Below are 26,656 nucleotides of genomic sequence, written 5' to 3' on the forward strand. Positions count from 1 at the left end.
CAAAAACAAATCTAGTTGCAAGTCAAGGACTGAGCAGATGTCTGCATTGCGAAAAGAAGTCTCCAAACAAAAATGAGAAAACACTGCCCCCCTCCCCCACAAAAAAAAAAATTAATGCATACATGTTCATATTATAAGCATACATATTTGCTACCTTAAGTCCTCTCAACATAAAGATAAAATATTTGCGCTCCTGCAAGATGAGAAAACAAAGACATAACTTCCGACTCGGTATGTTTTTGTTTCGCTCACACAGGAGCAGTAGAGCTGAACTGAAGTACTCTACATTTCAAAGAAAGGACAGGAAACGGGCCAAGTGATGCTCCATTGACAACTCTCAATAGCGTTGTATCTCATTACAATAAATCTTCATTCCCTCGTATGGAACTCCCCAGAGAACATTGTCCCCACTAGAAATGACATCATATAGCATCATCATTTTCCGTCATCATTGTGTGCTTCTCGATTTTCCCACCTGCAAATTTTCTACAATTTTCCTCTCGTGGATTTGCAAGAGCCATTCAATTAGTGACAAAAATCACAGCGTACTCAGAATCACAACAAAATACAGCCAAGAACTGGCAACCAACTGAATTTCTCTGCACACACTTTTCCTCAACTTATCCCTTGTCCTCTTCTTTTGTGCGAGCACAACGTGGCAGATTCTCCCACTGCCATAAACATAATTTCTACAAACTGCGTTATCTTAATACTTTTTCTAATTCTTAGTTTAGGCACCCAACTTCAGCAGTTGCAGTCCGTATTCGGCTTTACATTGTCACTCTGTCACTTTCAGTTGATTAATTTCTTTGTTAGACAACCGCTATTCAGGTGTAATCTTTTTTTAATTTTGTCTTTGTTTGGGAGGAGCTGATTTTCACGTTCAGATTCAAAATTGTGAAAAGAAAATAACTCATTGGTAGACACCTTGACATTTTGTCTAGTAAGTCATGAAAAAAAATTAAAGTTTTTTACAAAATTTTGATAGTATATTTATGTACAATATGGCATAATATCTATGATCTCTCCACACACAGTTGTTACACACAAAATGCATCATATTTTTCATTTTAAATGTAAGTTCTCAGACTGGTACAAGTACACTCTTTCATCCATCCTGACCGCTTCCCACGATGCAAACATTCACTGCTTTGGAAAATCCTTTTTGAGCACGAGCACATTGCGCAGACTACACCGTACTCCATTACTAATTATACCTATTCATCACTTTGGCAACCCCAGCCTTGGCAGATTTGCGAAGACGTGAAACAGATTCTTGCAGACTACGGTGGAGAAGCTCCGTATCCATCCAACAGCAGCGTGGCACGCGTTCGGAAAGAGTCTAGGTCCTACAACGTGTATTGCGAAGGACGGTTCAGTTGAGCTGCTTGGTCCTGCTCCTCTCACTCTATCATCACATCAACAGGAAAAGATGTCAACACCCTTGTTCCCTGGGTAAATATGAGCCACAAAAATTCCACATTTCCCACAAAGAAAAAATAAAGTGAGAAATAGCATTCCATGATGGCTAGAAATGCACAGCAGGTGGTGTTTCCACTCAAGGTACCAGTGCACTGCAGGGAGGGGTGGGGGTGGGGGGAACATGATAGAAAATACTGTACGTTGTGCTTGTTTGGGCGGGGGAGCAAAGGGGGTGACACTGGCCATCTTGCTGCTCAAGACATGGTCGGGTTGGTGAAGGAGAAGCCGCGGAACTGGCGCTGGTTGATGGAGCTCAGCATGGACGTATCTGTCGGGGTGAGGCCCACTTTCTCCATGGTGAACTCTGGGTCAAAGTTGCCAGCATCACCATCACCTTTCTGTTGGTGAAAAAAAAAAAAAAATCAGAGAGAAAATCAGATGTCAAAATACAATATGTAATGTTTAAGTAATTAGACCATAATAACAATACCATCTGATTAAGTCTTTGTGGTCATGGTGCAGTGACAGGCTCATCTTATCTATCATGATCATCTCAGTCACCCTTATTAACAGACCAGTAAAATTTCTCCTCTAATCTCCACTCCTCTCCATGTCCCTGAGACTCATCCCCACCACTCCTACATTTTTACCCTCATCATCCATATATTCACAATTTTCATTTCCACCAGAACTGGTGTAGTACATAATACCCCTGAGCTGAAATGAAGTTCAGTCTCATATCATGGCCCCTCTTGATACCTGTTAGTTCTTGGTCATAGAATGAGTCGCAAAAATTTAGAGAAAACTAAATCGAAATAATGCAACCAATTCTTCTCTTTTATTGTCCACAATCATTACTCCATGGATTAATTATGTCTAGTTTACTACCTTGTAATATGTACAAATTGAGAGACGATGATGGATATCACATCAACAACTTAGAAAGCAAACCAGCAAAATAGTAAAAGAAAATAACAACCCAATCTTAGTACTGTAATATATGGAGGGAGCTGTGTTCTGTCGAAGGATCAAGTCAACAAAGCAATGTTTCTTTAGTTTGGTGCTGTATGTATTATCTCCCTTTTGACTTTTCATTGTTAATGTCTCATGAGTTAGACTAAAAGGGAAACTCTTTCATTTTGTTGTTGTTGTTGATGATATTGCTGCTGTTGTTGATGTTGTTGTTTTGGTTTTATTTTTCGTTTTGTTTTTTTGTTTTTGTGGTTTTGTTTTGTTTTTCCCCTACCACCTCAATGGGCGGGCGGCACTACTTACGATTTTGGGCTTGAATGGGGGCGGAATCTCCCTCTTTTCTAGCCTGTCGAAGTCGATGGATCTAAAGAAGGGGTGCGCACGGATCTGGCTCTTCACTCCAAGACGAATGTCTGGATTGCGTTCCAACAACTGCAGAGAGAAGCAACAAATTGATAAACATCAACATGTTATAAAATGGGTTCAAGAATGTAGCCAATAGGAAGCGCTGAAATGAGACACACCTCCTTCCTTTACTTCAGTACAATTGCACTGCCTGTAATCCTATGGTAGATCGCCGATCGTCTGTGCGCGCGGCGGCTCCTTTGATGAATTGCATGCATACGCGCTGTCAATCCTGTAAACAACTTCTAGTTCGGGCTGCCGGCCGGCTGGCCTGTCTTCCCTTGTGCATAACATGTGTGGCGTACGTACGTACATATACTCTTACTATACGTACACTTTGTACAGTACAGTAGACCAAGCGTTATGGGACCGGACGCGTACATGGAGTCACTTTGAAGAGCAAATCCAACGATTTAGCAGTTAATTCTCACGCCGTTTTAAGAGTATGTTGTCTAGTAGGCCTATATGAGGAGTCTATATCAAGTCTTTAAAGGACAAGTTCACCTTCATAAACATAAGGATTGAGAAAATGCAACAATATTAGTAGAACACATCAGTGAAAGTTTGAGGAAAATTGGACAATCGATGCAAAAGTTATGAATTTTTTAAATTTTTGTGTTGGAACCGCTGGATGAGGAGACTACTACAGCTTGTGAGTCATATGCGTACAACAGTATAAAGAAAATATAAAAGAAAATTCAACATATTTTCACTTTTTTCGCATAATAAAAGAGCAATTGACTTGCCTCTTTCTAAGGGCAGGGGGAATAATATTACCCATAACATGTATCGGTAACGAGTCAGGGGAATGTGTACTTTTTTCAAAAGATCGAAGTTTGTGAAATTCTCTTTATATTTTCCTTATATTGTTGTACGCATGTGACATCTAAGTTATTCATACACTGCAGTAGTCTTCTCATCCAGCGGGTACCGCACAAAAACTTCAAAAAATCATAACTTTTGAACGGATTGTCTGATTTTCCTCAAACTTTCAATGATGTGTTCTACTAATATTGCTACATTCTCTCAATCCTTATGTTTATGAAGGTGAACTTGTCCTTTAAGGTAAAGGGTGCATATTCTATGTAAAATAAGTAAGTTTTCATGCGGGAACTTAAGTGTCCGGAAACCCAACCCCCCATTATACTTATACTGTATGTGCGGGACTTCCGCGAGTGCGACGTGCGTAAATGTTTGGGACGAACATCTTCGGACGTCTTGACCCACAAAGGTACGTGAAAAACGCTGAAAAATGATGTTAGTTTTCGAATTTTCGACCCATTTTATAAAACAAATGATGCACAGGATTATTTCGTGGCGTTAGTGGAGGCGTAGCTCACTCTCGGGTATTTACAATGTAGTGCAACATGCACTCGGCTTCGCCTCGTGCATGTTTCACAATTGTAAATACCATCGAGTGCACCACGCTCACACTAACACACTCTATCCTGTGCATCATTTGTATAATAACGCACGTCTTGCGTGAGGCAGAAGCATGGATTTTGTGGGTGCAACCGATTGTGGGCAAGGGGGGGGGGGGCGATAACCAAGGCATGGAAGAACTTATAGTTGCAATGACAAAATGATAGAATAATCCATTATATGCAGTATATACAAGTATTTAACTCTGTCATGATGTAACATCTTTAACAAACACATATTTACAGGGGTCAAAACATGCAAATAAGATGGAAAAAAAAATCTCTACAATCCAAAAGATCTAATTCTCCTTGTGTTGTTTCATTTCTATCATTACATCTGTATGATGCAAACTGGCTCAATGTGGGGAGATATCAGAAACCATGGACAACTGTGTAATTGATGGTTGTGGCTGATAGTAGACTCACACGGATTGCTGGCATACAGTCAACCCACTGTTCCACTAGAGGAAATTGACTAAAGGTTGACGATTGTTCACTTGTATGTACAATACTGCGTACCAAGACACTATTAAACAATAGACAGGCTAAGTCTCCATCTCGACCGTACCTGAAGGAGACACGAGTGTGCATCCCTGGACAGCCATCTGGGGTAGTGTGGTGCCTCATGCAGGATACAGTCAAAGAGTTGGTCCTCATCCTCGCCATGGAACGGAGATTGGCCGATCAGCATTTCATAGAGAAGGACCCCAAATGACCACCAATCGACCGAGGCAGCATACTTCTGGCCCTTCAGAATCTACAAAAAAAAAATGTTTGACATTCAAGAATATTTGACGACATACACAAACCAGAGAAGCACTCTGAGTGCGCAGACCTCCGCCAAGTAGCTATAATTTCCACCAATAATTATCTTGTTCTGCCATGGAGATCAGTGATTTCCATCCATTCGTATGCATGCTGAAAATCGAACGATTTCCCAATATAGAAGCTGTTACGTCATAAACCTTAGCTGCGCGGCGCACCTCACCCTAGCAGAAACTAGAGCACGCACTTTAGTGCATGCATGAAAACCTCAAAAATGCGCAGCTTGAACTCCCAAATTCATTGACCCTACCTGCCAAAATATTGAAAATCCTTCATAAAATCCATGAAAATTTCTGGATCACTCCCAAAATTTAATCATCTGTTCCTTGAGTCATTCTTGACCTTTCCTGCAAATTTCATCGAAATCCGTTTCCAACTTTTTGAGTTATTTTGCACACGGACAAACAAACCAATGGTAATGAAAACATAACCTCCTCCCTTGACGAAGGTAAATATAAGCAAGTCTTGGCAATCCCTAAAACTGTATTTAGAACAAAAAACAAAAAAAAAATCAGAGACAAAAAATGAAAACCTAACTGAGAATCCTGTTGATTATTACCACTCAAAAATGAGTGACTATTCAACTCACAATCATCCCTGAGACCAAAATGTTTGAATTATGGTTGACAAGACAGGATGATGTGTGAGGTAATGTCGGCCACTTGGCAATGGGGAAATACGAAGAACGAGTTTAGCAATTTTTCCTCATACCTCAGGAGCTATGTAGTCCGGTGTACCGCAGAAGGTGCTGGCCTTCTGGTCTCCCTGGATGTTCTGCTTGCACATACCAAAGTCTGCGATCTTGATGTGTCCGTCTCGGTCGAGCAGGACGTTGTCGAGTTTCAAGTCGCGGTAGATAATGCCTCGTTTGTGCAGGAACTGTAGACCACAGATGATCTCAGCTGCATAGAATCTGTCGTTGTGGCAGATGAAAAAATACATAATATTCTCTCTTCTCTGATTAACTGTGTCCCCCTCTCTCTCTAACACCATATATTTTTAACTACCCTCTCATGTCTTTCATGGATTCTGGCTCTTGAAGCTTGCAAAAGTCTTGTCTGCTCTTCAAACCGTTGAGGACGGGCTGATTTTGCTACAACACACATTTCCCATAGACGCCTGCTCGCGTATACTCGGGACTAGTCTTCAACGGGTTAAGAGATGAAGCTCTTCACTCAGAGCACTTTCAGTGTCTTTAAATAGAGAGACCTACAGTAAATATCCCACTGCTTCTCAAATCTGGTGGTGAGAAGAAAACATTCCAAAATATTTTTGATACATGTAAATTCCTTCTCAGCATCAAGCCATCTTTCAATCAACTTGTCACAGAATAAACAAATGTTCTCATGTTATTATCATGATTGTTAGGGGGAAAAAAATGGCCAGTTCCCTACACCAATAAATCTTATCCCAAACCACTAAGATGAAATACCAACTGCTGGTATGTCTCTACTTATTGCATGAATCTAAAGCAGTACCACTAGCAAGAAACAGTCCTGACTGTGTCGTGGTGCTTTGTTTTGGCTGTACCCGAATCTCAAAACAGCCAACAGCTTACCATGGCATATAACCCTTACCTTGCTCTCTTCTCCTCAAATCGGATCGAGGACTGTATATGGAACATCAAGTCACCACCGTTTAAGAACTCCATAACAAAGAACAGATGTTCCTGCAGAAATGAAGAAAAAAGCAGCAGAAACATTGAGGTGTTGGAATATTTTGACGATGAGATTCTATATATGTAGTATAAAGAGCAACATGAATAGCTTAAATTGATACAATTCTATCAAAAGAGCAGCTCACAGGAAGCTCCACAGCTTTTCTCCAATGAGAACATACCTTATGTTTTTCTCTTCTTAACCCGTTCCGTACGGGAACCTGGTGGCCTGCATATTAAGTCTATGGGGATTTTAGAATTCGGTATGGAATGGGTCAACTCTATCCTATCTCTTTTGGCATGAGATCCACCTTTTATTAGGACCACTTTGTTTTGTGATATCTCAGCTATTCAAAATTGATTTTCATCAAATTAACTTTGAATTCCACTTAAAATTGTATGCTCTTTCATATTTCATAGGTGCCATGGTTTCTCATTATCTTTCAAAAATTTCAGAAACCTGAAGCTCAATCTCAACCAAACCTATACCATCCATTTAAGTTTTTTTCTCCAACATAAAAGGAAAGTAATGACAGAATGAGTACAGACTGAAACATAACATAATCCCATACATATTTTGAGATTTACACACATATCATGAGTTGATGCGAAACTCCATGCATTCTGTAATGGGCAAATTCTACCCCCCAAAAAATAATAATAATAACGAATTAAAATAAGTAATTAACGAACTCTGAAAGAAAAGGCATCTTGAATTACACCATAGAGAGACAGAAAAGTCCTGACTCTTCTCCCCTCGATATGACTCCTATTCAAGTTTAAGATCAGACATAATCATCTTGGAAGGTGGCAGAGGGGGACTGACCTTGCTCTGAAAGGTGCAGTAGAGGTGCGTGAGGAAGGGGTGTGCCCAGGCCATGCCCAGGACGTGACGCTCTACCATGGTGCACTCTATATCATCATCCTCCAGGACCACCTCCTTCTTCAGGGCCTTGATGGCAAAGAACTTGCTGGTCCCCTTCTGCTGGGCAAGCATCACCTGCGGGGGCAAAAATTAAAACAAAAAAATGCGGAATATGACACTGCACTTTGGGTATAATATGCCACTTCATTCATCTTATTATTTTCTTTCTTCCAATCTTATTAATCCTGGATTGGAATGGATTTCGATATCACTCTACACATTCAAGTAAAGAAGCTATCAAGGGATTATCAAACACAATGTAAGTCACAGAAATGATTTCTCTTGCTAGTCTCCTCCCAATGACCAGCTGGCAGGGATAAAATGTCTTGGCTCGGAGAACTATTACTGCTGCCAATGGACTTGAACAGAGAACCTCAAATCTGAGAGTCTTCAATCCTATCCACTGAGCCACAACACTGTGTATTCTTGTTTCCTTCACTTCGTGGTGAAGGAAATTTGATATGACATTATTAAAAAAACAACAACTGACCAACACAAACTCAGGCATGTAATATCACAAATGGTTGACAAAAATCCACTAAAAACACAAAGTATCATGTAAACCATGTCTATGTCTTGTTAAACACAAATAAAGTGTAAGAGTTTTGAGGGTGAAAGGCCACAAGGCTTACATTTTGGCATGGTGATTTGTTGAATGCCATCCAGACAGTTCCATTAACCAGGAGCACCAAACAGACACTTTTTTCCAACCATGTTTGGTCAATATTACCAATAACATCACATGTACCTTCTCTTCGTAAAGGGTTATCACACTCGCACCTAAGAAAAGCACTCGGAGAGCGCAGATCTCCATCACGCAGCTCATTTCCACCCATACATGCATGCTGAATATTGCCCAATTGCAGAAACTCCAACTCCAAGCACCTGATGATCTGGAGATTCTACCACCTGAACCCCTCGCAAGCGTGAGACTCCAACTTGATGTGCGCGAAGCCCCTTGGGTCATAATAGGGTTCTATAGATGCTCTCTCGTGCTATCTCAGGCTTATTTTCAACATACGATGGTACTAAGTAAGCAATAATTCTATGAATCAAATAATATATTTTGGCTTTAAATAATAAAACTTCATTTCATATATCATGTGCAGATGCTCTTCACGCATGTGTATTATGAAATTGACTGGCATCTACAAAACCATACAAGCGGGTGACACAGAGCAAGGGCAGGAGAAATCAAATCCAAGCGGTGAACGGAAGATTTTGTGAAAATGGGTTTTCGGCGGGAGATCTCCCGTCGAAAGCGGGAGAGTTGGAGTCTCTGCAATTTACCCAAAGAAGCCCTGTGTTTACCTCATCAGCTTCCTGCATGCTGCGTGGCGCCTCGAGCAGAGCATGCGCTTAAGTGCACGTATGCAAACCTCAAAAACGCGCAGCTTGAACTCCCAAGTTCATTGACCCTATTTGCCAAAAGATATTAAGAAAATTCTTCAAAAATTTATACAAAATCCCGGATCACTACCAAACTCTAATCATCTGTTCCTCGTGTCATTATCAACTTTTCTTGTAAAGTATCATGTAAATCTGTTCACAACTTTTTGTGTTATTTTGCAACAGACAAGCAAACAAACAAACAAAACCTATGCTCACAAAAACATAACCTCCTTGGCAAAGGTAATAATACATTTCCAAATGTCAAGAAATCTGGCACAGACATTTAAAGTCTGTGCCTCCAACAAGCACTCTTGTACAACAAGAATTGACTTGAAAACAATTAAAAAATGAATTGAAATTTACTTTACTAAGTACACAAACAAACAAAAAACAAACAAAAGGACACCACTACTATTGTATCTGCCCCTTATATCTCACAGCTAGACCAGACTGAGACACCACGTACCTTGCCAAAGCTCCCCTTTCCAAGTACTTTCAGAAGCTGGAAGTCCTCAATGGCGTACCTCCTTGGTGGACTAGTAGGTTTGTCAGGTGGCCCATCAGTGGTCCATAGAGGCTCATACACTGCCCTGGAGAGTTAAAAGGGGAGGGGGGGGGGTGGGAGGTTTGGAGGGGTGCAGGAAGGGAAAATCAATAAAGCATTAGTCTCCACATGAGGAAAGTATAGTACATTTTGGGTTGATAAATCAATGACATGAGAATAAAACATGTCTCCCTCTAGTAACAATTTCAATTTGCTTTTAGGTGATTGATAACTGATTGATTGAGAAACAAAGATGGTCTGTCCATGGACTGAGAAACACTGGTGCAGCCAAGAGGTAACTCGCAGCAATTCTGAACAGAATCTTACAAACACAGAAAAGTTGCTCACAAATGACATATTTTGATAATAACTTTTGTTCAAACAAATAAGGGAACTTTACGAATATGTGTCGTGGTATATTTAGATTAAGTTATACTGGCAACACGTGTGTGTGGGGGGGGGGGGGGGGGGGGGGGGCTAAAGGTTAGTACCAGTGAGTAAACCCACACTACATAGTCCACACTACAAGTGTTTGACCCTGCCCAACTGCATTCACATTGCCATCACACTTACTCATCGAGATCCTCATCGTCGTCTGGATCCACTGGGGGGAATGTGAGTTGGCCGTTGCCCGCGGCCCCGGGTCCCGCTACCTTTCTTGCTTTCTGCGAGTATTCAAGCAAAAGAGTGCAACCAGTTATCGTACTGATGTTCCTCCATACACTAGATAACTTGGAAAATAGGATAGAGGTCTTTTGTCATATCCTCATTTCTTGTCACTTTCCTACACATTCCAAACTTACGTCTCCTTAGCTGTACTGATGTAGCATTTCTACTTACCTCGTAGAGACAATGAACTACTCACCCACAATTTAGTATGTACCATCTACAGGATTTGGGTAGATTGCTATAAGTTATTGAAAACATTCATGTCTATTTGGACTTTCCTGACTTCGTAAGATCAAAAGTATACTCTGTATCAGACTTTTCTGACTTCTTAAAATCAAAGCTTCATCATTCTTTTTTTTTTTTTTTCTTTTTTTTGGGGGGGGTCTGTTGTTGTTGTTTTTTTATTATTATTACTGTGAGATACACTTGCATTGTCAACACATTTGCCGAACAACATGACTGGTGTGCCTTGCATTTGAGATAGTCACACTTTTTTTAGCTTCAGGAACACTCTCATATAAAATTGACTGGCACAAGCAATACGATTTTCAGCATTAAAATGAGCAAACGACAGCATATGCCGAGTCTCTAAAATGTGAAAAATGATTTGAATCTAAAGCAGCAACTATGTCAAGAGTTACACATTTTACAGATTGGGTGATGAACCAGAATCTGTTGAATAAGTAATACATCAATGCTCAGAAATGAGATCTACTGGGGGCCATCACATTGTGAAATGAAAGTCTAGGAGCTACGGCAATTACATACTCGATGTGACATGCTTGTGATGTAGTAATGCCCTTGATGAAATATACATGATGGAATGCACACTACGCAATGCACATCATGATAATGTCATGGACACAGACTAATACACAATGTACACTTAGACTATTAAAAAAGAATGATCGATTTACAAAAGTGTACACACTAAAATGTTTTTGAATGGTTGAGGAAGAGGAATACATGTAACCATGAAATTGATGAAATTGCCATCTTCACTTGATGATCTTACTCCCATGTCATCTCCTCTCAAGGACAGTCCTGAACTATGCTTGCCTGTAATCATACAGATTTCCTTTGGACTGATGATGATTCCTTTTTTTGTCATAAGAGTACCAAAATGTGATGTCACAGCCATAGTCTGGTTCCCGACATCCTCATCTGGCCCAAATATCTGAGAACACTAACTGTTCCTAACCATGCTTGCACCTGGTTTCAACCCAAGCTATAACAAAAGACCGTGACATCATCACTTTGATACTCTCTAGCAATTTATAGAGTGGAAATACACACAGCTGCTTTCCATCTCCAGTAGATGTATGTTACCATGGTAAATACGAAATAACAGTACAAAAACAATGAACTTTAACATCAATTATCTACATCACAAATATCAAGAATAAGTGTGTGTGTGTGTGTGTGTGTGTGTGTGTGTGTGTGTGTGTGTGAAAGAGTTAATCATACCCTATATATGGTGGTCTGTTACACACTAATTTAAAATGGAATTTAGAATACCATGTTACAGCTTAAAATGTGGTTTTAACATGCCTTTCATTTCATGCATATGAGCTGCAGCAAGATAAACTCTTTCTCACTTCTTAGAAGACTGAAGCAGCTCATAAAACATGCGAGTAAAATTAGTAAGTAACAAATTATGTACTTTGTGCAATTTGTGCGATTCCATCCTCTATTCACCAGGTGTTCTTTTTTGGGGAGGGGGATCGAGGGAAGGATGTTAAGAAATAAATATCTTGGAGAAATTCTGAGTTATAGCAAAAACAAGCAAAACATAAACCAAATAAACACAGGTAAAATTGTGCCTCCTTAATTCCTTTATTGTTTATCATTATCAGCCTTTTCTTTTCACGGTGTAGGTAAGGAGGTGGAGGGGGAGAGAGAGGGGGAGTGGGTGGAAGGTTAAAAGATGTTTCTTGTCATCTCTCTGCATCACCTTTGATTAGGGGTCAAGTACTGAACACTCATGCACACCTGTTTAGTCTTAATAAGTTTGAATTATGCCTCTGAAGCATATTTGGCATTAAGAGCAATTATAGCTAATAATTTACTTCTGGTTCTTTTTCTGAAATACTCCTGTCAATTAAGCTACTTGTGGGTCATTCGCATTTTTCTCACTTTTCCACTATCACTTCAAATATCATCCTCTCTCTCTCTCTCTCTCTCTCTCTCTCTTTCTCTCTGTGAAATGAAAATGTATGCAACACCAGTTTGATATTTGTGGCCATATTTTGTGATTATGGCATGAAACACACAAGCATGTGGTGTAATGTTTTATACAGCACTGTATATGTTTCTATGTTTTCCTCAGATGGACAATGGAGTCTGCCATGGATATGCAAGTGATTGTGGTATATATACAGCACTCTGTCCTTGAATGCATAACGACTACTGTAGTAGTATTCCAAGCAGAAACCTACAAATGTATTGAGCTGCAGCAAGAACTAGTTAACCTTTTAAAAAGAGAGTGCATGTTTTCACAGAATGGGATTTTGACAGAAGAAGTATATTTTCTTTTTTTCTTATTAAACAATATGGTTCATGCCATGCAAAATCATTGGACTGAGAATGCCTTTGTAATATAGTCAACTATATGCTTTTATATGGCAAAAAAATGCATACTATTGTTTAATAGCACTTAACAGTATGAACATTGCTTACGATACACCAAAACAAATTACATGGGAACAAACTACTAAATTAAGCTATCATATAACAATAGAAGGCAAAAAATATATAATGGTTTAAGCACGAGTCCTATTTAGAACAACAAAAAGAGTGAAAAGGGAATTCACTCTACATTTCAGAGCAAAAAAGGTATAAAATATCAACTGCCAAACTATCAGGTAGACTCAGATACAACGATGCTTTAAATGAAAACTTAACAGCCAAATAAACAAACAAAACAAAACAAATAAACTAATTACCTTATGTCAAGCTGCCACTTATGATCACTTAATTAATATGGTCATTGTAGTGACACTGTAGCGACAACTATCTGAGAAAAAAAACTGGACTCTGTTGTGATGTTAGTGTGTTCATTTTTCTTTTTTTTTTAAGGGAAATCGGGGGCACATTTACGTTAGATCCTTTAAAGAACTTTCATTCAAACAGATTATGCATGTCATCATATTTTACTGCTTGAAAAGTTGAGAGTGTATACACCATGACAGCTTACAATAAATACGTAAATGAATAAATAAATAAATAAATAAACAAATAAATAAATAAATATGTAAATAAATAAATAAGTAAATAAACCAGCATTATTTCTCACCAAAATTAATGCTACTCACCACACTATTGTGAGGAAAAACAATATTGGTGCACTTATGCAGCATGTGCACACAAAAATTATATCATCAAAACTTCAGAAATTGTAGTTACCAAACAAATTATCATCCAAAACATAACATTCATTCTTCGAAAATCACAAGTTTAGATTATTTCAATATGCCGCATATATTTCTCTGTTAGTTGTGCATCTTTATTGGCCGGGATCCATTGTCAAAGATTTCATCAGGGACACGCTGTTACTAGTAATGTCATAGTTAAATTGTGTGCGTTGTCATGCTGTACCTAGTGCTGATATACCTTCACAGCCCAGCAGATATAATACCTACGAGCATCTTTAATAAATGGTACTGTCTGCCTAGAAATGATGAAATGAGGATTTTTTTAAATCACAAAACTGCACAAACTGAAGAACGCTCGCATGGGTTTGGTTTGCTGTAACAGTAGTGATACACAGGTGGCAAGTTCTTTCATTTTTCTTTTTTTTTCATGAGGCATGTGAAATAGGGGTAAATATCAGAATCACTTTCTTACCATAGATCTGGTGACCTATTCCATATGAGCAAAATATAAGACAAAAAAAAAATACAGCTCAGAAAAAGATTAAGACTGAGTATCATCAGAGGATTAATTCTACATAGAAAGAAATCCTGATATATATTTGTGAGAAAAAAAGAGGAAGAAGTTCATTGAGGAAATGCATTGCATTTCACAGATCATTTTTAAGAGTTCATCTGCAGGTGTTGATTAAAATGCTGTAGCATTTACATACCATTCACATTATACATACATGTGTATATCAGGGTTTGACACTAACTTCATTGTCTGATGGTGCATTCACGCCACTAAAATCTTTAATCTGAAATTTTGGTGGCCTGAAATAAAAGCAAAATAACAATTCAATTTGAATCTTAGTCGCCCAATTAAGCCATGAAAAGCTCAATCTGATGGCCAGACACCAATTTTTAGTGGCCCCACTGCTAATGTCAAGCTCTGCCTATATGGGAAAATATATACAGCGTATACAGAAGAAAGGCATTCCTTCTCCTTAAAGTTCACCTAAAAGGGGCTGTTAAGTCCTCTGATGCAACCGTCATGTTTAGCAGATTGAAAAAAACAAAACATAACACACACATGTTAGATTTATCAACATGGTTGCATTTATGTTGAAGGTAACTTACTGTCAGCTGAAGATAGACAGATTCTTTCAATTAAATGCATCAGACTGTGTCATCAAGAAGTGAAAATTGTCGCACGTTCCCAGCAAGGGGTTCAAAATCTGGACTATGATGCACCCATTGCTGACCACCTGATGTCTTTTGGGCCTGTCCTATGACGCAATAATGTCAATCATTCGATACTGTGGCCTGTGCCAAAACATATCATGACAATCTCCCTCATGAATATGTATTAAACAGACTACCTTTGGATTCCCCCCAAATGAGGACCATTTCACACGCCATGTTTCTCTCACCTCAATACTTGTGAGGGCTTCTGACAGTAGCTTCTGGTTGACACCACATAGGTTGGGCACCTTGCTTTTACACTTATGATGTACATTCACATTACACACTGCAGAGACAGAGAGACAGAAAAACAGACAGGTAGACAGACAGATAGATAGATAGATAGATAGATAGGTAAATAGATAGATAAATAGATAGATAGATAGATAGATAGAGAGAGAGAGAGATAGATAGGTAAATAGATAGATAGATAGATAGATAGATAGATAAATAAATAAATAGATAGAATGACAGGATAGATAGATAGAAAGATAGATACATTGATAGATGGAATCATAGATAGAGATAGACAGAAAGATGGATAGACAGATAGATAGACAGATAGATAGATAGATAGATAGATAGATAGATAGATAGATGGATGGATAAACAGAGAGGGAGAGAGAGAGAAAAAAAGGTCATATCAACATTCTGTTAACAGATACATTGTTGATATATCTACTGCTGTGGTTTAGTTGAATTATTCTACTTGTGTGGCATGCCAATAGCTACACTCTTTCATAAATTGAAACTATATCTCTTATCCTATATACCGGTATAAGTAAATGTGGAGCCTCTGGACCATGTATTCAGCCCAACAACTCATATGAAATAAGTATTTTAAAAGATCATTGTGTAAAATATCAAATGCATGGTTGCATATAATTTATGGAAATTAAAGCTATATCGTATCAGAGACAGTATGTTTTGTGGCTCTACAAAAATTCTGTGTCAGATTGAAATTGAAACGTAAACAAAAATTAATGTACAACATGAGCACTCTTATTAATGTTTATTAATTTATAATGTTATTAATTTTCTTTTCTGGCTCAATACAAGCAAGCTTGAAGAACCTCTACTCCTTGCTATACCAGAGGCCATGATAAAAATTTGAATTTCCCAGCTCTGACATCAAGTAACGACAGTAACGGGTGACTCAAAACGCTCACCTTCACATTTGACACCCTGCCTGAATAGACCATAGAGCATAGTCCCACAATGGTCGCAGAAGGTGGGGCTCTTGTAGTTGTTCACCTTGAATCTGTGCGGCATGTTTATATTGAACCTCTCTTTCAGTTTCTGGGGGGGACGAAGACAACAGAATAAACACACAAAAGCTGACTACCTGGTAATTAACATGCTTAACCCATTAAGGACGGGCTAATTTTGCTACAACACGCATTTCCCATAGACACCTGCTTGAGTATACTCGGGACTCATCCTCAATGGGTTAAGGTCTTGGGAGGAAAAAAAAATCTTGCTTTTCAGGTGACACTTAAGTGATGTCTATCTGCTTGATGAAAGATATTGGAGCTTATATCCAGCACATATATAGGCCTATTCTTCTCTTTGAGTTTATGTACATAACAATACCTACCCTGCCCTATAATCCTTTAACTATTAATAAGAAAAAATGTGTCCTTAAGAGAGACATATCATCAAAAATCAATCAATCAATCAATCAATCATACATACATACATACATGTACATAAATAAATTAATTAACAAATAAGTAAATAAATAAATAAATGCACACTCACACACACCCACACCAAAAAAACAAAAACAAAAAGAAATAAGACACACTTTATCACAAATAGTGCATCATGTGTTGTGAGTGATAGTCTTTGTATACATTGCTACCAATTCTTTCTGAAACAGTATTTGGAATCAAGGAAACGTCTCACAGCACTGACTGCTTAAACACAGCTTGACAGTGCTATGAGTGCATTGTGCGCATTGAGGACGCTGTCAACTATTATACCAAAACTGTGCCAGATTGTCTCCACGCCTTTATGACCTCATAAGTTAATGTCACTAGACCATCTATATAGAAGACGTCTCTAAATGGACTGGAAAGATTTTTCTGATATTCAAGTAATCTGATGATACACATCTCACGTCACATCATAGTGAGCAGTCTAGAGTGTGTGCGTGAATGGTTTCCATGGCGATACCTTTGTTTCCATCGTGTCCTTGCCAGTACCCGGGCATTTACTCAGCACTGAATCGAAGCATCGCTTGTGAACGGAGAGCTCGCATTCTGCAGAGATGACAATAGTCATGAAAGTTGAGCTTAATGAGGAAGAATCAAGTTATGTACTGCATCACATCAAAACAGCATGATAACTGCATGGGTTTTTTGTTTGATGTTGTTGTGCTTTGGGTTCTTTTTTTTTACCACTTAGTAAGATATACCTTACAATGTATGTGGCTTTTTTTTCCATATGACAATAGTACATGTATGTGCACTTTAAAACAAGATCATGAGATCAAAAGACATTTTCATTATTCAACTCTGACTCTCACCAATTAAAGTAAAAAAAAGCAGTCCATTTGTAAGTCTTTTCACATGGAAATGTTTTCATTGCAAGATACTACTGATATATGAAAATGAGATCTGAGGCCAGTTTCAAAGAGAAATGAACAAATATTGAATATTCTGAAAAGTACATTTTTCACAGCAGTATCTCAAATTCTCCAGGTTCCTTTGGCTGCTGCTTGGCTGCTGAATAAAAGGTAACTGTGATTACTAGATGCTGCAATAGAGTACTACATCAGTAACATATTCTGAAGCTTAAAGCTAACCCTGTTAAGCTATGTCAAAAGTGCAGGTTCATTTTGGTCTACTTTTGTGGGTTTTGAGAGAGGCAGTCACATGTGATTCTTAATCTTTTTTTTTCTTTTTTTTTTAGAAACAAAGTTACAACATGACTTTCATGGAAAGCAAAAGACTTTGAAGGATCAGTAAAAATAAAAAGTCTTACCTTGGCAGTGGTAACCCTGCTTGCCAACGACACCCCTGTCACAAAACAAAATGGAGAAAACTCTCAACTTGATAACAGGTATTCCGTACATTCAATAGCTGTCACATTGTAGTTACTACAAATTGTATTCACCCAAGCTCATTCTTTCTTTAAACAGTTTGTGCTAACCTTAAACTGTGTCATCAGCCTTCAAAATTTTAGCATTCATCTCAGATTATGCTCTATGTAATTGCACTTGAATATTATCTAACAGTCACTCATTTCAATCTTCATCCTTCAACAGTGAGGGTCAGATATGGTAAAAAGAAAAAAATAAGTGAGAGATAATGAGGACATACAACGTGATGCTTAAGTTAGTGAATACTAACATTCAAACAATCTAACCTATAGGCACTGTTGGCTATATTGTGCCTAAATATTCATTGACCTGCTAAAAAACTGCAACTTTTTGTACACATTAAGGATACATGTATGTCTTCTTTTATGGCTTTGGGGACCTCTCTGTACATCATTCAACTTACCATAGGAACTCATTACAATAGGAACAGTACGCGGGAGAGCGGAAGTAGTGCGCGATGAACTGATGACCCCTGTGTTCGTGAACTTTGGCCTTTCGGATGGCCACACGGCGACGGGTCAGCCCACCTGTGTCATCCTTGTTCTCCATGCTGGTGTCTTGGCGAGTCGGGGCTCTTACACTGGACATGGCATCTGACCGCAGAAAGTGACCAATGCACCAAAACATCATTAATAGTAAAGCAAAATGGGATGCATAGTGTGCACACTTAAACTCAGAAATGCAACGTACATGTTTAGTGTACACCAAAGGGGATTTAACCATGATGATCCACAAAATTCATATGGCAATTCTTTCCTTTAATAAAACACAACAATAGAGAGAATTTGATAGGATTGAAACGTCATTTCCACGGCACTAACAACAAAAAGGAGAAAACATCAAAAAAGATTAACTGGTATTTGTAGACCATAAAGTTGTATCTGTTATTTAAGAGTGAGAGGACACTTTAATCTTGACGGTCCTATGTTTACTCAACATCACCAGAAAAGTCAAGTGAAAGTGAAAACTAAACGCTGACTAATTTCTCCTGAAAACCAGTTTCCCTGAACTCTGATTGTGTACCATTTTGCAGATCTTAATGTCTGCTCCCCCCCCCCCCCCAACCCAAGGAAAAAAAAAATCACATGCTGTTGTCTACATTCTAGTTTGGTTGAGCAAAAAAAAAAAGTGAGGAGTAAGGAAGAAAAATAAGATTCACAAAAAAAATTTCAGGTGAATAATTTCAGACAATACAGTTACATGGAGTAGATGATGTTTCCTAACATCATAATACAACAAAAACTCCAGGAGCTGATAAATATTTCTTATGTTTGAGTTGGTCAATTAACAACTTTAATGCCAAAATTGCAATCAAGAGAAGCACTGGTAGTCATAAAAAAAAACCCCCAGAACTATTATAGTCAAAGGGTACATCTCTAATTACAGTTGGGTAACAAGTTAATATTCCTCCTCTCCTACCCCCCACCCTTTGCAACCTCCCACCCCTTCCCCCCCCCCCCCCCCTTTCTCTCCCATTAGTAGAATCATTCATTCTTCAAACAGGCATTTGAACTTCCTGATCTGGAATAATTGCTGTGTGTGCCCAAAGATTTCCACTTATAGATTACATGAAATGTAAATCAGATTCCACTTTCTGGTGAGATGAGAGCTGAACAAGACAATCATTCTTTTTCTTGTACAGTGAAAGAAGAAAGTGAGAGTTGTAAACTCCATTCATTGTGTGGACAGACAAAACATTTCCTACAACACTTCCTGAAAACATGACTATACCAACCCCAACAGTCTTGACAGTCCCTGGTATTGGCCAGAGCCAATTGTATTTATACAAAGTGGAGCAAAATGTTTTCTTTGAATCTTTCAATTACTTCTGATTTTCTCCCCATCCTGCTTTGGTTTGGTTTGTTTCACTTTTTATTCATATAAGTGGCTGGTGGGAGGATGGGGGGGGGGGGGGGGGGGGAGGGTAGGGGAGGGCTAGGGGTATGTGAGAGCATGCAGACAGTTTGTATGCTTGGCTGTTCAGAAGTCCCACCCCCTCCAGGCATTCATCATGATCTCCTCACCTCCGCCTGATCCCTCCTCGGGAAAGCATCGGAGCTGGACCTGTAGGCGGCCGCTTGGTTTTAACTCCAGCTGGAGAGAGAGAGAGATAGAACACGGATTGAGAAAAGAGACAAACACACAGACAAACAGACAGAGAGACGGTGAGAGAAAGACGGACACAGATGTAGAGATGGAGAGAGAGAGGGGGAGAAAGTCCATTTAAGGTCATTAATCACGTGGTTATAGGAGCTAATTTTGACACCGCTGAGAGTCACCCTCATCACCTGATGAGATGTAATTATGCCACTGATGAGATTTAATTTAGTCTATTAAAAGTGAACACTTCTTCTTCTTCTTCTGCTTCCTGTACTGTGCAGAACCTCTGAAGAGTATACTCGCACATTTGATAGGCTCTCTCTACTGCCCGCAGTCATTTAGAACAATCACCTTAAGTTTCTTCTCCACAAAGTGAGTAGTGGTTACAAGAAGCGGGTGTTCATGATATTAAAACAACAGCTACAAGAAATATGACGACTGGAGGTTCAATTATTAATCAATATTAGATAGAGCAGCGATACACATCTAATTCCACTCTCTTTTAACTGTAACATTCTTGGCTTGTCATCATGGTAACACGTAAGGGATTGCATCACATTAACCCAAATAAGCATTCCATACAACTGTATGAAATGAAGCGGTGGATACTGTGTTATCATGTTCAACTGAAATTAGCAGATAACACAATCAATGTTATGAGCATAGATGTCCCCCAAACATGCTGTTTGATAGATCACAGAATTTCTGGAATGTCTACTCCCGACATGAATTATTCTTGTTCTGCAGCTTTCTCTGTCCTCTCGGATCCTTCCGATTACACCTAACCAGTCCAGTATCTCTGGGCATAGTAAGAAATGTCAAGATATGTGTACTCCACAAACACATTGTGTATTGTGAAGAAAACTAAATGTTGTTTAGCATCCTGGAACCATGCTTCTCTACCAGTGGGCTGTGAAGCTTTATCATGTGGGTAATAATGTTGGACCCAAAAAAATAAATAAAAAGTATTTATTTTTTATCTGACTGAGCCTCAAAAGAAATTTAGAGTAGCCACAGTGGGCCTCCAGTTCAACAGGTTGAGAAGCGTGATTCGAGAGTATTGTTGATCAAAACCACTATCAATGAATTACCTCTTTGGACTGATAAAAAGTGCGAAATTCACTCACCCATTTTGTTTCGATTTTCCCTTCCATGCCGCACATGTCGGCCAGGGCGTTAACCTTGAAATTGGCCTCGGCGATGTAAGACTCGGGCCGGTTGTATATGATGATCTGGATGACGCGGCCATCGTAGAGATGTGAGTCGAAGCACTTGTTCCACTCCACGTAGGCCGTCTTCCTCCGCTGCCGAAGCTGGGACTGACCATCTGAAGAGAGACAGAGATTGAGGAGGAGCATCAATGCATAGACAGCTTTCTATCATCAAGGAATCTCTGATCGTTTGGGATGCCAGCACGCTGGTGGATGTGATGGAGGTTGTGACTAAGGTGGTAGTAGTGGTTGGACAAGGTTCAACATACAAGCCGTGGTCCGGGACCATTAAAAATTGGTGTTGGGCCACCACATTCTCAAAAAAAGGCTATTTTTTTGGTGCCCCAACTGGAAACATAGGAGTCAAAATGGATCAGTTACGTTTTCTTTTATTATTGGCCACTATGTTTTTCTTTTGGGGCCACCAAAATGTCGGTTTTATAGATTCTAGTGGCCCAAATGGGCCATCAGACAAAAAAGTTAGCGTCGGGTCCAAGCAGATGGGGTACAATGGTGGTGATATTGTTGATAAGACAATTATCGATAGAGTGGTTGGTGTGTGTAAGAAGTAGCAGCATTTACATCTCATATGCTTAGTGGTAGAGAAGACTGATGTAGAGGTGGCAGAAGTGGTATAAGATTATGTCAGTGATGATGATAGCTGGTGGCTATTGTGTCATGGATGTGGTAGGAAAAGCAGCGTTAATGGTGGCTATGGTAGTAAAGTTTATGAGGAAGAGAAGGCGAGTCAAGGATTGTGGATTTGGTGATTACTGTGGTAGTGGTGACATTGGTGGACTCCGGTGCAGGTGGTGATGGCAGAGACACTGGTGGTAGAGAAATTGATTGAGGTGACAGAAGAGTTGTCCTATGGGAGTGATTCATCGAAGCCTTTAGAGGATTTGGTTTATTTACTGGTAGTTAAGGTCATATTTGTGGTAAAATTAAATTGTCATGCTCTCATATTAAATCACTGTATATTACTGATTCTTCAAATTCATTTCACGACGGTTGCAGTGCAAAGATACACGAAACCCCATATTCAGTGGTCTTAAAATGCCTACCAACACACCATACATACATTCAAACAAGATTTCAGCAGGTTATAACAAACTCTCTTCATAAAGCTCATTTGTGTCTGCTAAATGCACTCTCACCTGGGAAGATTTCAATATTGAGTGATTTACGATACTAAAAAGATACTACACAGTACATTTACTGCACTAACATCACTTTGCCTCTGAAATAGTTAACATGATAATGTAATTCACGCTACTATTGCACAGAACTTTGGTCATACTAGTAAAAAGTACCAACAGAAAGATGGCATTGTATTTGAACATATTTCAAACTATCACAATTAAGCACACCACACAATCTGCCTAGTACGTAATATACATGGACCCATCAATTATCCAGTCACTGCTGAAATGGCACCTCTGAATTTCACTTTAACATCTGAAAGTGGAGATCAGAAAGATTAGATGAAACTGGTTAGATTCATTCAATCTGCAACCCAAACTCAGCCTGAAGTTTATCAATGACAAATGCCAATTTGAGAGAAAAACAGCAACTTTGATATTTCAGGGAATGTTGCCAATTCACAAATACATTGTAGGTTGATTTCAGCAATGATCGAGACTTTAGACAGTTCTGCAACTGTACACCTAATATGAACAACAAAGGGCTCAAGTGAACACAGTTATTATCATTATTTTTTTTTACAATTTACTTTATGATATACCAACAGTGAATAGTACATAGTCAAGCACTCAAACATAAAAAAATGTGGTTGACTTGTTGGGTTAAGAAAAATCTACATGCAAATCAATGGCGATCATGGCAGTTATCAACTATACATATTGTATGCCTAGGATGCCATTTTCCCCCCTAACCCAGTACTTGTGAGAGGGTGGTTTATTGCTCTGAAAAAAAAGAAGAAGCAAAGTGTATATCAATAAAAACAACAACAACCATACCCTCTCAGGGAAGGAACAAGTCCTGGCAGAAAATGAAGTTACACCAGGGAGCACCTCCCTGGTTACACCCAATGTATGTACACTAAAATATAGCATGTAATCTCACTGTAACAGCCTATTAACTAATGCCTTTGGTTTTCCCATAATTTTAGTTTACTGTTGGACTAGCACTCTTCCAAGAATGCAAACATATTCAAATTTCTGTCATGACATCAACCTCATAATACACGACCTTTACTGAAAATTGGGATGTTTGCTTTGCCTATGATGTTTTATCAAACATCGATTATCAGTACAGTGAAGTACTAAATAAACAGTCTGTTCGTTCTAGTTCAATCTACTGTAGGCAAAGCCCTACTAATATTGACATTACAAAACTGATTTTTCCTCAACCCTTGGTATCAGATCCTGTATTAGATTTCAACAAAGCCCACGTAATTCTCAGATTTCAGTTTTAAAACAAAATCTAAAGCAATACCAAACAACTGACACAGACTGTCTCCAAACATGTCCACGATTATGAATTGTTTGCTGTTAAAATTCTACATTTAAACACTGATCATCTTGCACAAGGGAGAATATAAAGGCACGAATGACAGACTGGCTATCGCCATAACACGATGACTTTTTGACAGCTACACTGTCTTTTTTTCAATCTTTGAAATACAGTCTGAAACTGTCTGTTGAAGATGTGCATAACTTGAGCCACACTCAACTCTGACACAGTCTCAACTTCCATTTCCTTACAATAAAAACTACCTTGCTGAGAGCAGAACTTGCTGTACAAAAATATCTCTTCATTTACACAAGACAAAATGCAACCTGCAATACATTTAATGGTTGTATTTCCTCTTCAATTGATTTCTTGTTTTGACATCAATCTTCATTGAAGCTATATTTGAAGGATATGGATTGTACACAAATCTCTGTTACAAAGTAAAAAATAAAAAATAAGAAAATGCATGATTTGTAAAGGCACAGCTGACAGCAAGTAACAGAATGTGTTAATTTTTATTTTGCGTTGAATTTCTCCTCAACACATCCCCCCCCCCTTCACACAAGCACAATTGATTTGAATCTTGCATCAACACCTTACGAGTGACTGCCAAGTCGATTCTCACTTTCGTTGGAAAATCACTCCACAAAGACATTCTCAGTGTACATGCATGAATGCCGCCCTTGCGCCTCAAGCGACATTAATGCTGGATGTGGTGTACCGCAGGAGGGCGGATGTATTATGTCGCAGCTAATACTCAGCGGAGTCACGTTGGCACGTATTACCTTCACTCTCTAACTTCAAGGCACAAACACACTCTTACAGGTGTATTATATACTCCCTTCATAATCTTAGTCTGTCACACATGCATTTCATCCTTTCCATAGCATAAGATCAAACCCACCTCCATTTAAATGTTTGTGAGCTGAAGAGATGTTTCCATGCTGTACTGACCTACACTTTGCCAAACATCAGAAAAATGATGTACCTGAGACCGACCATATCATTTCGAGCACAAACGGTTAGCCTTCCAATATATCATTCAAGAAAATATGCATGCAAACTTTTATCAGATCTTAAGGCTACATTATCTGAATATATGAATCCTAAGTGTCTTTCATTCCTTGGAAACTTGCAGGAAGGACTGACTCAAGATTCTAGCAATGGGATTAAATATGGGCAAAGCCCCTAAAACTTAACCCCCCCCCCAAAAAAAAAAAAAAAATCAAAATGCTATGTCATGACATCATCACTTAAGATGCCTCTATCTCTCTTCTTGTTCCTGTATGTATCCTTCCTCTTTTCCTTTCTATCTGGAAATAAGGAAATTCTGGTGAAAACATTTTTTTGAAAAAAATTACTGACTGCTAAGTAATGAGTCTGCACATTTTTTCTTGTACCTCTGGAAGAAACAGCCTGAAAATGCAAGACACATTGAGATGCTTCCTCTTTCCACAAACTTGTCACTTCGTTTCGTTCCTTCTTTTCTGACGACAGACACACCCGTGGCTATGCGAGGCAAGCGTTAAAGGCGGATGCGAGCGTTCACGGTGCGTGAACAGACTGAATGGCATGCCTAATGGAATAACTGCATGGAACTACGGCAACATGAACACGCCAACTTTGACAAAGTTTATCCCATCGACTGCTGAATTTAGTACCTTTACATCACAAGCTGTATTTACACTGGGCATATAATGCATTGGAAAAAAAACAACACACAAACGTCAGCCTCAAGGGGTTAAAACCAGAAATGTTTGACATTCTGCATTTCCTGATTATGCTTGGTTGCTTCTCGGTATCAAAGTCTTTTGAGTCCAGAGAACCTAGCACTGGCATTGGGTGCAGCTATGGAGTTTTGCTAACACCTGCTTTTCTGCACATATCCTTAAGGATCTGCTATATTTGTGGAAACTCTAACCAACATCACAACCAAAAGGAATGTGTACAACAAATGTGCTTTTATAAGGTACTATTGAGAATATATGTACACTCTAAACCTGCAGAATATTCTTTGTTGCTGTGGCTGCTCTGGGCAAATTTCATACCGCAGACATAATAAAGGGGAATGATTTCTCCATGACAGTTTTACCAAATATCGATATTCAGAGTCAGCATGCGAGAGGGGGCTTTACAGAGAGAAGGTCTTGCAGGTGGGATAACATAAAAAAAAAAAATTACAATAGCTCTAAATCACTGTTCTAGGGTTTGTGTAAAGTTTTTCTTTTTTCCCTGTGGCTAATCTTAGAGTCTTCAGAGGCAGATACAACCAAAACAATCACACTATTTAAGAGAAGATTTCAAATGACAAAATGGAGGGTGCTGGTACTAAATGACTAGCTAAACACACTATGTCTGAATTAAAAGCAACTTTGTAGTTATGCAGTCATAATGTAAAATATGAAGGATTTAAGGATATCTGGCATTGATAAATTTAATACCAAATCTTGCTAAAAAATGCAGGTTTTACAAATGACTTACCATATACTTATACTAGTATAGTAAACCAAGAAATGTTATTATGAGGGACTCTTTTTTTAATATTTTAATATAGTTTTTATTCATTTGATAACAACACTTTTAGTCCTACAGGGAAATTTCACTAAATTGTGACTAACATCTTCTTCATTACAATCAAGAACCAAAAGAGACACTTTGGAGTGTTTGTGTGTGTGTGTGTGTGTTTGTGTGTGTGTGTGTGTGTGTTTGTGTGTGTGTGTGTGTGTGTGTGTGCGTGTGTGTGTGTGTGTGTGTGTGTGTGTGTGTGTGTGTGTGTGTGTGTGTTTTGGGGGAGATGTTGTGATTGCTGTTTTACAAAACTAGAGGCATAGTTATGGCAGTGATAATTCATGAAAATTTCATGCTGTGAATATTTCTAATGTACTTTGTGGTAGATAGATGATAAAATACATTTGAATTTTGCTCACTTTATAC

The 26,656-nt window shown here is 38.7% G+C and overlaps 1 protein-coding gene across 2 annotated transcripts in view; it reads right to left on the minus strand.

The window, feature by feature from the left end:
• Positions 1–1,579: 1,579 nt before the first annotated feature.
• Positions 1,580–26,656, minus strand: part of LOC139719325 (protein kinase C delta type-like) — a 74,460-nt gene continuing 49,383 nt past the window's right edge. The window contains exons 3-18 of one of the 2 annotated variants that reach the window (XM_071630740.1): positions 21,164–21,363; positions 19,961–20,030; positions 18,340–18,529; positions 17,819–17,853; positions 17,009–17,094; positions 16,000–16,129; positions 15,019–15,116; positions 14,079–14,093; positions 10,137–10,228; positions 9,486–9,609; positions 7,529–7,702; positions 6,623–6,714; positions 5,757–5,958; positions 4,789–4,977; positions 2,698–2,826; positions 1,580–1,820 (exon numbers count right to left, since the gene is read on the minus strand). In XM_071630740.1, the coding sequence (XP_071486841.1) occupies positions 1,677–1,820; positions 2,698–2,826; positions 4,789–4,977; positions 5,757–5,958; positions 6,623–6,714; positions 7,529–7,702; positions 9,486–9,609; positions 10,137–10,228; positions 14,079–14,093; positions 15,019–15,116; positions 16,000–16,129; positions 17,009–17,094; positions 17,819–17,853; positions 18,340–18,529; positions 19,961–20,030; positions 21,164–21,363 (1,970 nt within the window). In that variant the 3' untranslated portion in view covers positions 1,580–1,676. The remainder of the gene's footprint in view (positions 1,821–2,697; positions 2,827–4,788; positions 4,978–5,756; positions 5,959–6,622; positions 6,715–7,528; positions 7,703–9,485; positions 9,610–10,136; positions 10,229–14,078; positions 14,094–15,018; positions 15,117–15,999; positions 16,130–17,008; positions 17,095–17,818; positions 17,854–18,339; positions 18,530–19,960; positions 20,031–21,163; positions 21,364–26,656) is intronic. The other variant, XM_071630741.1, reaches the window with a different exon arrangement.

This window comes from Diadema antillarum, unplaced genomic scaffold (genome assembly GCF_040938485.1).
Source record: "Diadema antillarum isolate AM-2024a unplaced genomic scaffold, OU_Dant_1.0 scf00000109, whole genome shotgun sequence".
Taxonomy (NCBI): Eukaryota; Metazoa; Echinodermata; class Echinoidea; order Diadematoida; family Diadematidae; genus Diadema; species Diadema antillarum.